General features: G+C 41.6%; 1 protein-coding gene across 3 annotated transcripts; it reads left to right on the top strand.

Moving 5' to 3' along the window:
• Positions 1-421: 421 nt before the first annotated feature.
• LOC123078171 (uncharacterized) lies at positions 422-8,220 on the top strand. Of its 3 annotated transcripts, XM_044500580.1 has the most exons (11): positions 979-1,220; positions 1,629-1,831; positions 2,237-2,373; positions 2,492-2,554; positions 3,326-3,415; positions 3,771-3,936; positions 4,301-4,487; positions 4,863-5,758; positions 6,759-7,343; positions 7,471-7,536; positions 7,611-8,220. In XM_044500580.1, the coding sequence occupies exons 3-11, from the start codon at positions 2,276-2,278 to the stop codon at positions 7,722-7,724; spliced, it is 2,265 nt and encodes a 754-aa protein (XP_044356515.1). In that variant the 5' UTR covers positions 979-1,220; positions 1,629-1,831; positions 2,237-2,275; the 3' UTR covers positions 7,725-8,220. The 3 variants fall into 3 exon arrangements, with proteins under 3 accessions (XP_044356513.1, XP_044356514.1, XP_044356515.1); XM_044500578.1 differs by lacking the exon at positions 1,629-1,831 and having other exon boundaries at positions 422-1,220; XM_044500579.1 differs by lacking the exon at positions 1,629-1,831 and having other exon boundaries at positions 426-1,220; positions 4,923-5,758.
• The last annotated feature ends 3,801 nt before the right edge of the window (positions 8,221-12,021 follow it).

Below are 12,021 nucleotides of genomic sequence, written 5' to 3'. Positions count from 1 at the left end.
ACTCCTAAGCAACCATCGACTTCAGAGGCAGCAGGGGACAAGGACGATTTCAGCACAGGCGTACTAGCTTTATTCCACCCAATTGAATAGGAAAACATCAGATTCCACAAAACTTGTCCAATAGAAATATTCAAGATTCCCTCGCCCTTCTTTTTCCTCCCCTACATTATAGACATAAAAGGTTATTCATAAAGGGCCAGCACTACGCCGAGAAGTGCTGAAAAATGTGTGGGAGGTGTGAGGGTGCAACAACCATCTGCTATACAGATATTATAGTTTATCGAGGTATTAACAAGGACGGGTGAGAAAGTTACAGACGGAAAGGCATTATTGAAAAGGAAAGCAAACCACCAAGGCGCTATGCTAATGGCTTTATGGCCTTCATCGAATGGCAGTTGATAGCTCACACCGAGATACCAACAGTAATACCTCCTCCCCCCCTCTCCCCTGAAATATTTATTTATCTGCACTGCATACCTTATGTGCTTCCAACTGCAGCACACACAAGTACAGAGGGGTCCTCCCCGGAGAAGCTCATGATACCTCCTCTTGCTTATGCTTAGATAAAAGGCTCATGATGCCTAGCCTCCAGACTTCGTCTTCTCCGAGGATCGCACAGGCGCAGCTATAGAGGACAGGCTCTGGCGCTGGCATGCATCGGCACCAAGGATAAGATCTACAGCATGGCCATGGCTGGTCCAGCTTGCAGATTTCTCTCGTGTTTTTTGTGTTTTGTAGCATGTCTTCTCGTTATGGAGTCTGCTTTGTCTGCCCATTCATGGTGCACCCCACATCCGAACCCGAAGGGAGAAGTGGAGTTTAAGCAGAAGACAGATAAGTTCTGGGAGTACCAGGAGCAGAGCAATACCTGGGTGGAAATAAGCATGCCTTTCAATCTCATGTCCTGCATCAACGGCACCTGCACAAAGGTAGGCTCGATCAAGCAACCAGAAAGCAAACATGGCCGTGCTTCCGTCTCGAGTCAAGAGAAGGATACTGATCCCGTCCTGACCATAAGGAAAAGAATCTCCTTGGCAAGGATGTCAGAGTCGTCCGTGTGGGTGACAGGCCAAAGTGGATCAATCTATGAGAGGTTCTGGAACGGGGTCATGTGGGTGATTGCTCCTCATGAGCTTCCAACAGCGGCTGGGTATGCAACAGCAACTTTCATCGTCAACACAACCATCCTTGCTCTGTCCGAGGCTGGAATCCTCTACCAGGTAAGCATATCATCTACTAACAGTCAGTAGTTCTTCTAGCTTATTCAGACTTAGGGTTATAATCTTCTACAGTAGCCCATATCACCGAGCTTACTGTCTCTCGCAAAGATCACCCTTGCATCATTCTTGAACTGTTTGAGATCTTTATAACAGTAGCTTATACTTTTTTCTTTTGAGGAATAGTAGGTGATACTTTATGCCCGAGACAGAAAAGTATTCGCCATGAAACTTTGTAGACAAGTAGTACATATCCACATATATATGTGTATTTTTTTCAGAAATTTTTAAACCTAAAAATTTGATTTTGGAATTTTTTTCAAATTAAGGGCTCCATGGAGCTCGAGCTCAATTAGCAATTTCCGTTTTTCCAACAAAAATAAATCTGGTTTACTTCCATTACTTGTACAGATTGTGTCATTCGAAACAAAACTAGTATGTGGTGACTTTAGTACAACCAGAACTTACGATGTTGAGAAAAGACAGCGGAGATAGTCATGGAGAGTGAAGGAAAATATACAGGAGAAGTCAAACAGAAATGTATGTAACAGAGGAACACTAGTTGCATACCCAATGTTATTACTGGAGCAATGAAGGAAATTAATTCCTGCTAGGTAAGGCTAAAATAATGTCCAGAATTTGTGTAATATGTATCCATTAGTAAGCCACCAATGGAATTATGATTAGATTGTCCTGTTTTTTCTCCTTCTAAAAAGACTTCAGGACATTCTATTTGCATATCTGAAGTATCTGATATATAACATGAAGATGTGATACGATTCAGAATGAACTTATCTATCCTATCCAGCAAAGCATAAATCCTATATCGTCAAGTGAAATAGACTTCTGCATGAATTCAGTTGCAAACAGATTAGTCACTGTTAGCTTTTCAGTTTTCGGTTTTTCCCTCTTGTAAGACTCCTGCCATCTCGGCGTTTTCTTCCAATACTGCCCATTCAAGAAAAGAAGAAGTTGCTATTATGCTTTCACTCTAATAGTTCTACTCTACATCTTTTCAGCTACAGCTAAATGAACATGCCCAGCCTATCTGGACTGAGATGACATTCAGCTATGAACAACATTTCACAAACCTTGGAGAGAAGACACAAAGTCAAGCTACACACATAAAAAATGGGGTCGTATCACATAATGGAAGGTGAATTTCTACCCTAATGCTTCCTTGTAAGGTTCATCTGCGCATAAAATGCGGGTATCTAGTCAATTTGGAATTACCAACAAACAGTGGTTGAAAGAACTTATTCTTTCTCAATCAGGAAACTTTTCCTTTCTATCACGAATGGGTCCCTAATTGAGGTCACAGAACTTCAGCCTCTAAGGTATGAGTCAGCAACTCAACTTCATCCTCTTGCATGCTTGTAATATCTTGCTCAAAATTCAAACATAAACCACAGAAAAGAAACCCACCAAAAGCTTTGACATATGACTATTTGTTGTGGCTGACTTAAAATATAATTTAATATGTAGATAAATCTGGCGAAGACATCATATTTGATCTTAGTATAGATATTTTGATCCTCATTCCAGTAAGTGGTATTTACACACAAAAATCAGTAGAAAAGGCGAATATTATAAGTTATTTTTGTGCTGGACCCACATTATAATAGTAAAAATAACTCAGGGGGTCGAGTAGAGTCACAGATATAAAGGCCTACTGTCAAGTAGGTTGCAACCTCTTCTATTTGCTTCTCTGCTTTGAACTTTAAAATTCTAATACAAGGTTAAATGCGTATATGGGGCCAATGATGTGTGTTCCATCATTAGTTATGTATCCTGAAATACTATATTCATGGAAAAGGTGTTCAAAAGAAATATTAGCTATATTACATACTTTAAGAGATCCATAATTACTTAAAACACGATGGCATGGTAGAATAAAGGGCTGGTGATTTTAAGATATTCTTTTCCTGACTAGAAAATGCCAACAGTGTTTTTGAAGTTTTGGCAGAAGGTTTGGTTAACTGAATGAACAAAAATAATTTGCAGAATTTCCTATAACCTATTTATAGAAATCACACTATTTGCAACTTCTTTTATCACTACTACCATGGCTTCAAATAAAATAATGGTTGAATGCTACTGATGCATAGGTGGAATTGCCATGGGCGTCCCCCAGGAGCAGATGTATCATATATATCTGATGCTGAAAATGCAAGACCAGGGACCGTGTTCACAGTAAGGTATGTTTAGCATGTGCATTTGAGGATATGAGGGGGTGGGTGGGGGTTGGGGGTACCTTTTCAACCTACCCTAGAAGGAAAAGATTTGTTCGGTGAAGTCTCAATTTGCTCCTATACTGGTCAATGACTGAAACAAAAGGGTTCAAGGAATATCAAATGTATTCCTCCAACTTCCCGTAACATAGTTTCTACCCATATCTCAGTCGTTCCATTAAACATAACTAGGAGGACAAGTTAAACAATAAATATATCAACTTTCTCGTACAAGACAACGCTATACTCATTTATGCTGTTAGTTCAAGATTTGATATACTGTTGATGCATACCAATGCTAACATGGGATAATGCAGTGCAGTTCTACTGGAGACCTATATGAATTTGATAAGGAAACGAAGCCATCATGGAAAAAGCATATATGGAGTGAACAAACAACCAAAAATGTCTCGCTGAGCTCATCTGTTGGGTGTGCTTTGCATGGTCTCTTAGGCTCTAATTCAGTATCACTCTTTCTGATAACCAAGGTATGTAAGAATCTGTATTATCATAAGCAATTTATGGCTGGATCAAAGCTAACAAGGCAACACTACCCATTTGCATATTATGTATTTCAAAGGTGAACTCGCTTTTTATGATTTGGGAATAATATATTGTGTGTTCCTGATAACTATGATGGTTCCAAGTTAACCATAACAGTGCAACAAGTATCATCCACACAGTTTAACAGAAACTAACAACTTTAATTCAAAAGAAAAAGAACTACAAAAAAAGTTTGCTAGCTACTGTAGTATGATTATGTCATGTCTATGACCCTAGGGAATCTGATCCATTAAAATAACATTTATTTTGTGATATATTCAGTTGTTAAAGGTGTTTATAGATTGGCAGGATGGTCTTTTAGTGGAGCGGCGCTTGCATAGAAGAAAGTGGAAGTGGGATAAACATGGAGCACCTAAGGGTCAAAGACTAAGTTCAATTACAGAAGTTCAACAGGATGAATCTAATGATGCGACTTCAATGTTTTTTACAACAACCACAGGAAAAGTATTTGAGTATCAGTTTACAAAATATACAGGTGGAAACTCCTTCCTTAGTCTTTGGACATCTTTATTCTTTTGTGACTGAGGTCATCAAAGATGAATTTGAAGGAACTTCACATAGCAGAACAATTTACGTAATTATATTGAATTGTTCTTGGAGTTGAAAGATAAAAATGAACCATAGTTATGAATATGCTAGTTCAAGATAGGATGTCCTTCAAGTAAAGTGAATCAGCAGCAATAAACTCTTCTTTAAGCCCATATGCCACACTCAGGTCATGATATGATGTTGTATACTATTCTTTTGTCAGCAATAAACATGACATACTCTCAACTTCTCGCCTAGGACCATATCATTGCATGTAATCTTTTTCTGAACAAAATACCAATCGATTCAATTCTTACTACAGCAATTCTTAAGTTCCAAGAAGAAACTAAGTTGACATTGTTTATCTTCTCCATTGGACAAGGTGGGGCTTCAAGCAATAAGATTAGAGGACTATGGGTAAATCACATGTCTCCTGACCATGCAAAAGTAGCAGCAAGTGTTCGAGGTCTACAGATTCAAGTTGGCAGATTGATATTCCAGCTAGATGATGGTAGGCTTGGAGAGCTACATTTACCTGGCATGGGAGGTGATCATTTTGGTCCAAGTCAACAAAATAGCATAAGAAGGAAACTGCCAAACAAGTATGAGTGGTCTATCCTAGATACACCAGAAACAGAAGGTTGGAATGCAGAATATTGCACTGAAGAGCATGGCCCTACAAACTGTATTACTGGAGCGATGAATGTAGCTGCAGATACGGAACCAACCAACCTGAGCAATGCCCCACCTAGAAGGCGTAAAGCAGAAGAGAAGCAACACTACCTTCATGGTCATAGTCATGAGAGTGATGAAACTGAATCATACAACATTCTATCACGAAGCATTTATCTTAACTTCCATATGCGGGTGATGCATGCAGATAGATCACTTTTCCTCATAACAGATAACGGATTAACTTTGGAATATCTAAACAGCAATGGTGTTTGGCTATGGCTAAGACATGAACACATTACAGGCATGAAGGGTACACTAGGAAGCTATAATGGCAGCTTGTATCTTGTTGATCTTCATGGGAACTTACATATTAGAGAAAGAAATGGTGACGAACTCTTATGGATTAATTGCACAGCAATGAGGAAGGGAAGACAGGTTGCAAGTGGGCCTCCATGGGATGGCATCCCTGGGTTATCACGCAGAGTGACAACAGATGATGCACTTTTCTTTGTTAACAAGAGAGGCAGATTGCTACAATTCACGGTAGAAGTCCAAACATGTTTTAATTTCACTAAATGTTTCTTATTATGGAAGGGGAGCCTTGTGACCATGAGATCATGGGTTCAAGTCTTGGAAACAGCCTCTTACAGAAATATAGGGAAAGGCTGCGTACAAAAGACCCAAAATGGTCGGACCCTTCCCCGGACCCTGCGCAAGCGGGAGCTACGTGCACCGGGCTTCCGGGGTTGTCTTATTATACAAAAGATAAAATGTGCACTTTCATACAAGATATTGCATTATCCAAGATTAAATGCATGCACCTTTATGAGCAAAAGCCGTTCTTTTTTATCTCCTGCCCAAAGTCCCACGTATCTCCTCGGAAAAAGAAAAGACGCTGCATGGTAATGACTAATGAGCAATAGTTTTTCTGTTTTCCATAAGAGAAATTATGAATCTTCTACTCAAGATAATTCCATGTATACGAAGCATGCATTAACCCATAGAGTACAGAAGTAGCTAAGAATTCACTGATAGGAGTATAGCTAGAGAACTGGAACACATGCACACAAAATTCAGCATCAGAAGAAATGGAACAAATCACTCTTTCTTCATATCCTTTAATATTCCAGAGGATAGGTAGTTCATAGAAGATTGATCTTTCCGCAATTACTTGGTAGATATGGCCAATGTAATAGTTTTAATACAAATCAGCGATATCTCAAAAGTGTTAAGAATCATGACCGGATTAACTACAGGTGCAATCATGTTAAAAACATGAGCTTCTAACAAATTTAGGACAAATAGTCATGATAATCGAGAACCAACCACCCTTCTGTTCTTCCCTCCTTCACACTAAAGGAGGAGGCTAATGATTATCATTTTTTTCTCAAACAACACCATCATTCAAATGTGCTCTGCTCTCAATATAGTTTTAGAGTATATATTCACCTGGAAAAATAGTAAATCCCAAATTACATAATGTTTTGTCCTTAAGCTGCTTGCTTTGTCTTGTAAAAATAAAAGTTGTTTTAAACCTTTTTAGGTGGCATTGCGTAAATTCAAGTGGAAGGACTGCCACAGCCCTCCGGATACCAAGGTTGCATTCATCGTGGATCAGGAGGTGTTTAGAAGAAATATCATCTTCGTGGTCGGCCGGAACGGTCGGATGTACCAGTATAACAGAATTACAGAGCTATGGCACAGGCACTACCAATCACCTCACCTCGTCCTGTCAAGATCCCCTGGGACAGCGATGAGGCCGTCCCCTCTCTCCCTCACCGGCTCCATCTTCATGATTTCCGAGCATGGGGGCCTCGTGGAGTACCATTTCAGCCCGCAGGACGGGTGGGAGTGGGTAGAGCACGGGACGCCCCACCGGGACGTCACCCTCGTGGTCGCCCCAGGGCCGTGCTTCGACGGCACCCAGTTGTTCGTCATCGGGTCCGACGGACACGTCTACCTGCGGCACCTGGACGAGCGAACGTGGAGGTGGACGAGCCACGGGCACCCGTCGGAACCATCCAGCACGACGACGGACGTCGCCGGCGGCGGCGAGCAGAGCTGCGCCACGCTGGGCGCCGCGGACGCGCACTACGCGAGCAGCTTCAGGGGGAGCTGCGACGAAAAGGTCAGCCCCGCAAACCAACACCTCGGCACCCTGCAGCTGACTGCGGCGGTGTCATTCTGGTCCTCTTCGCTTGTTATATTTGTTGGTAACGGGGTCGCTGATGACGCCTACGCAATTCGACGAACAGGTGGCGGCTGTGCGGCCGGTGCCGTTCTCCAAGGACGCGGTGGTCTTCGAACTGCGCGACGGCCGGGTAAGCAACAAGGCAAGGCTCATGGTCGTGTGGGGATGAATGCTTACCGGAGCTTTGGTTTTTGTGGCGTGCAGTTGGCGGAGCTGCGGCGTGCGGCGGAGGGTCGAGGCGGGTGGGAGTGGGCGCGGATCATCGGCACGCCCGCCAGCGCCTGCATGACAAGCTACTGGACGGCCGTCGCCACGTAGCCGGCGCCGCCGGTGGGAAGGAAGCGGGCGGAAGCGCGGAGCTGGAACTCTATTTGAACGGCATACGCGCAAGATACGAGTTGAATGCTCACTAGTTTACCAGTACCTGATTAGTCGTGGCTAACGCAGGACAAGCTAGCTATGTACACCTTGTTAAAAAAAACAGAGGCTACCTATGTAGGGGCTGTTCGGACTCTCTCAACTCCACGCTGGAGCGGAGCAGGATCTAGTTTTAGTTTGTGGAGTGGCTGAAAGGGCGCTCCGCTTCGTAGCGATTTGCCGAACAGGGCCTGAATTTTTACTCCTCGCGTCCAGGATTCCGTCCTGGGTACAAAACACACTAGTTTGTGATCAAGTTTTCTCATGCATCTCTAGCGGATCCTGTAAACCGGGCCATCCGACCAAGTAACCGTTGATTTACGGGATGGAGGCTACTTTGCCGGCCAGAACAGATCCAATATATATGTCCAAATTTGTTTTTGAGGGTTCCTTCAAACCACGGCCCTTTTTTTCATATCTACATGATTTGAGCTCCTTTTTACACGGACCTGCAAAACATAGAAACGGTTGGTGGGAGAGAAGTTTCGGCTCCCGCCATGGTCTTCCCTGAGCACGACCTCGCCGGAACGCCTCGATGCCGGCCACCACCGGACCCTAACTGCCTCCCCGCGAGCTGTCGCCGCAGCCCTGCTGTTCGAGTCGCGAGGTGTAGCCCCATCTACGCTTAGCTAGCTAGCTGCCACCGCCGGCGCCGCTGCTAGCTAGCTGCTGCTGCCTGCTCCTCGTGGCCGCGGCGCCCATGTTCCCGCACGGCGCCGCCATGCTGTCGCCGCCGCCGCATAGCGTGTTGGCCAAGCCGCCGAGCCCGTTCGCCCAAGCGCGAAGGGATGCAGCGAGGAAGATGGACCCAATTGTAATTTAGCACGCGTATTTTGGGGGTTTGTGCAATTTTGTCGGGACCATGAAATATTCTTACGGGATTTGTTCTGTCGGAGCAAAAGTCATACTGAAAAAACGTTTTGCGGTATCTTGTAAACCGATTTTTGCGGGACGGTGTATACCGGATCTGCTAGAAATGTTCTTAGGCAGCTTACGCCAAACATGCAATGCATTTGTTCACGAATAGGGGTAGCAGTCCACGGACATGGATACGAGAGCCGACAAAGGTAAGGAGTCAGGTATAAATCTTGAATATGATTGTGTTAAGTATTTTATAAAAACAAATGTTTTTCATAAGCTTAGTGTAAGATATGGACTTGGCTCTGAGATATTACCTACTTTTTGTTAATCATTTGCTGTTCATGTTGATCTCTTTAAGAAGTGTTTTAAGTTTCATCCTCCTATTGAAAAAATTTGTCAGGAACCTGTTATAACTAAAATTGAAACTATTGCTTATAGTGCTAATCCAGTTGTACCCACCTCCTATATTGAGAAATCTCATTTTCCTCTAGGATTAAGGAACATGCTAAAACTACAACTATGATTCATAAGAGTAATGTTAAAGCACCTATAAACTCTCTGAACAAATTAATGCAGAACATAATATTGCAATGGTTAAAAATCTCTTGATTGATAATATTGATGGACATGTCATTTATTTCTGTGAGGAAGCAACCAGGATTGCTAAACAAGTTAATACTAAACAAGATAAATTAGATAAGAGTAAGCTGGTTGTTGGCAGGCATGTATTTTATGTTAAGATAGGAGATCATTGCTATCATGATTTATGTGATATGGGTGGTAGCGTAAGTGCCATTCCATTTACTTTATATCAAGAAATTATGCAGGATATTGCACCTGTTCAAATAGAAGATATTGATATTACAATTAAGCTTAAAAACAAAGATACTATTTCATCGTTTGGGATTATTAGAGATGTTGAAGTCTTGTATGGTAAGATCAAATACCCTACTAATTTTCTAGTTCTTGGATCACCGCAAGATGACTTTTGTCCTATTATATTTGGTTGGCCTCTCTTGAATGCCGTTAATGTTGAAATTGATTGTACTAAAGAGAAGGTCAGTGTTAAGTTTGGTAATGTATCTCATGAATTTAAATTATCCAAGTTTAATAGACAACCTCATGATAAAGAATTGCCTAGTAAAGATGAAATCATTGGTCTTGCTTCTATTGTTGTGCCTCCTACTGATCCATTAGAACAATATGTGCTAGACCATGAAAATGATATGCATATGAATGAAACAAATGAGATAGATGAAATATTATTTAGGCAAACACCTATCCTTAAACATAATTTGTCTGTTGAAACTTTAGGAGATCCTCTACCACCTAAGAGTGACCCTGTGTTTGAATTAAAGAAACTTCCGGATACATAAAAATATGATTATCTTGATGAAAGAAGATATATCATGTTATTATCAATGTTAACCTTTCAGTGCATGATGAAAAGAGATTACTTAAAACTCCGAGGAAGCATCGTGTTGCAATTGGATATACTCTCGATGATCTTAACATTGGTACAGGGAGGTGCTATACAAACGGTTTTTAACCCCTTTCCGCGACGGCATTTTGAAACGTCGCCAAGTGAGTGTGTGCGATAGGGGGGTCCTTCCCACACGATCCAAAAACCGTCGGGGATAGGGATCCATGATGCATACATTTGTCCCTATAAAATTGTTTCTAATATCTCGAACATCCCAAACGCTTCATTGAGACTCGTGTGTGCTCGCACTGCCATCGCAGTCAGACTTCTGTGGTTTTATCTAAAACCAGGTGCAGTCCAGGCACATTCCAGGCACGTACCAAACTGGCTCTACGTTTACGATGCCTGACACATCATAAACAGTTCATGATTGTAAACCGCGTACGATAGGTCGGTAATCACACACATTTAGTTTCCCCGCATCGTTTTTTATATTGTCTGACATCACACACGCTTTGGAAACGGCAACTGTGTGCATGGTTACACACGTTTCCTCACCGTGAACCGTGTCGGTGCTTTATAGACCGTGTGCGTCGTAATGACATGCAGAGCGCAATTTCACCCTAATTTAATTATTGCTATTTAAAATTGTACCTGATTTGAATTTGAAAGTAGGCTATAGCTTTATTCATATTCATCAGGTTCAAACAACCAATGCATTATTTGATTCGCAGGTACATATGTTCAAGAATTATATCAAAAAAAGAATTACATAAGCACCAAATAAAGAATGATGGACCAGGGTTGTATACTTGTACTATTAAAGATGGTAAAGAAAGAGGCGAGAGACATTCTGGTTGCTGAACAAGGTGAAGCGGAATGGCCCTATTGTGCTCTCCTAGATGCAGAAGGCACACACGACTCTAGTCCAACCCCTTGTGATGGCCCGCCACCAATCATGTAGTTTGAGAAGTAATCTTGAGTAAACTGCTTCAGGATCCACTGTAAAGGAAAAAGATTCAGACATTGTCATCTAACACAACTCATTACGGGCAGTAAAAAGAAGGCTACAGAGTTCTTACTTACCATCCAGCGGTTCACTGTTGTCTTGCATAAAGTGTAAACAAATAGTTCGATTGACATCTTTTGACCCATTTTAATAAGAATCTTTATCAGTCTCCTCACTTGATGCTGGTTCATGAATATCTCGTTGCACCATACGCAGAAAGGGTCGAAGTGTGGATCTTTGGCAATAAAATATGTACCTAAAAGCACCAAGTTAACATTAAAAACTAAACAACAATTGCAAAATAATGTAGTACAACACTCCCTCCATCCCATTATATAAGATCTTATTAATGTATATCTAGACATCATCAAAACATTAAGTTAACACTCTTTCTTGTTGCTATGTAGCCCGGGATTGCATATTTAGTCATTCAATACAATGCATGTTGCTATGTATCCTCAGATATATTAAATATGACCCTAGTTAACCTACTGATAAATGGGTTACAGATATATTCAGTGAAATGTCCGATTCGACGATTAATCCCTTATCAGCCCCCAGGCTATATGGTACCAGCTACTGATATCATGAATAGTGAGTATATATAAGCAATGCGATGAAACTAACCTCGATGGAAAACATCAGTTGTTCTCAATATTTTCCTGTATGAGTACATGTAAAGGCATGTTAAGCACAACGGGCTAAACATCAACCAAATATATCCATGGTAGACAACATAATCTATAAATGATAGCTTCAGTGTGCAGATTTAAGCACACTAGTTAAGCAAAAAAAGAAGTGGAAATGTGTGTTAACTGCAACAGGCATAATATTTCAAAATAAGCAAATATAGTCATTCAAACTGGTATTGTGCAGGTCTAAAGTACACTAGTTATTGTTAAAAA

Source organism: Triticum aestivum, chromosome 3D (assembly GCF_018294505.1).
Source record: "Triticum aestivum cultivar Chinese Spring chromosome 3D, IWGSC CS RefSeq v2.1, whole genome shotgun sequence".
Classification (NCBI taxonomy): domain Eukaryota; kingdom Viridiplantae; phylum Streptophyta; class Magnoliopsida; order Poales; family Poaceae; genus Triticum; species Triticum aestivum.
The sequence above is the reverse complement of the archived record's forward strand: the minus strand, read 5'-3'. Positions and strand labels throughout refer to the sequence as shown.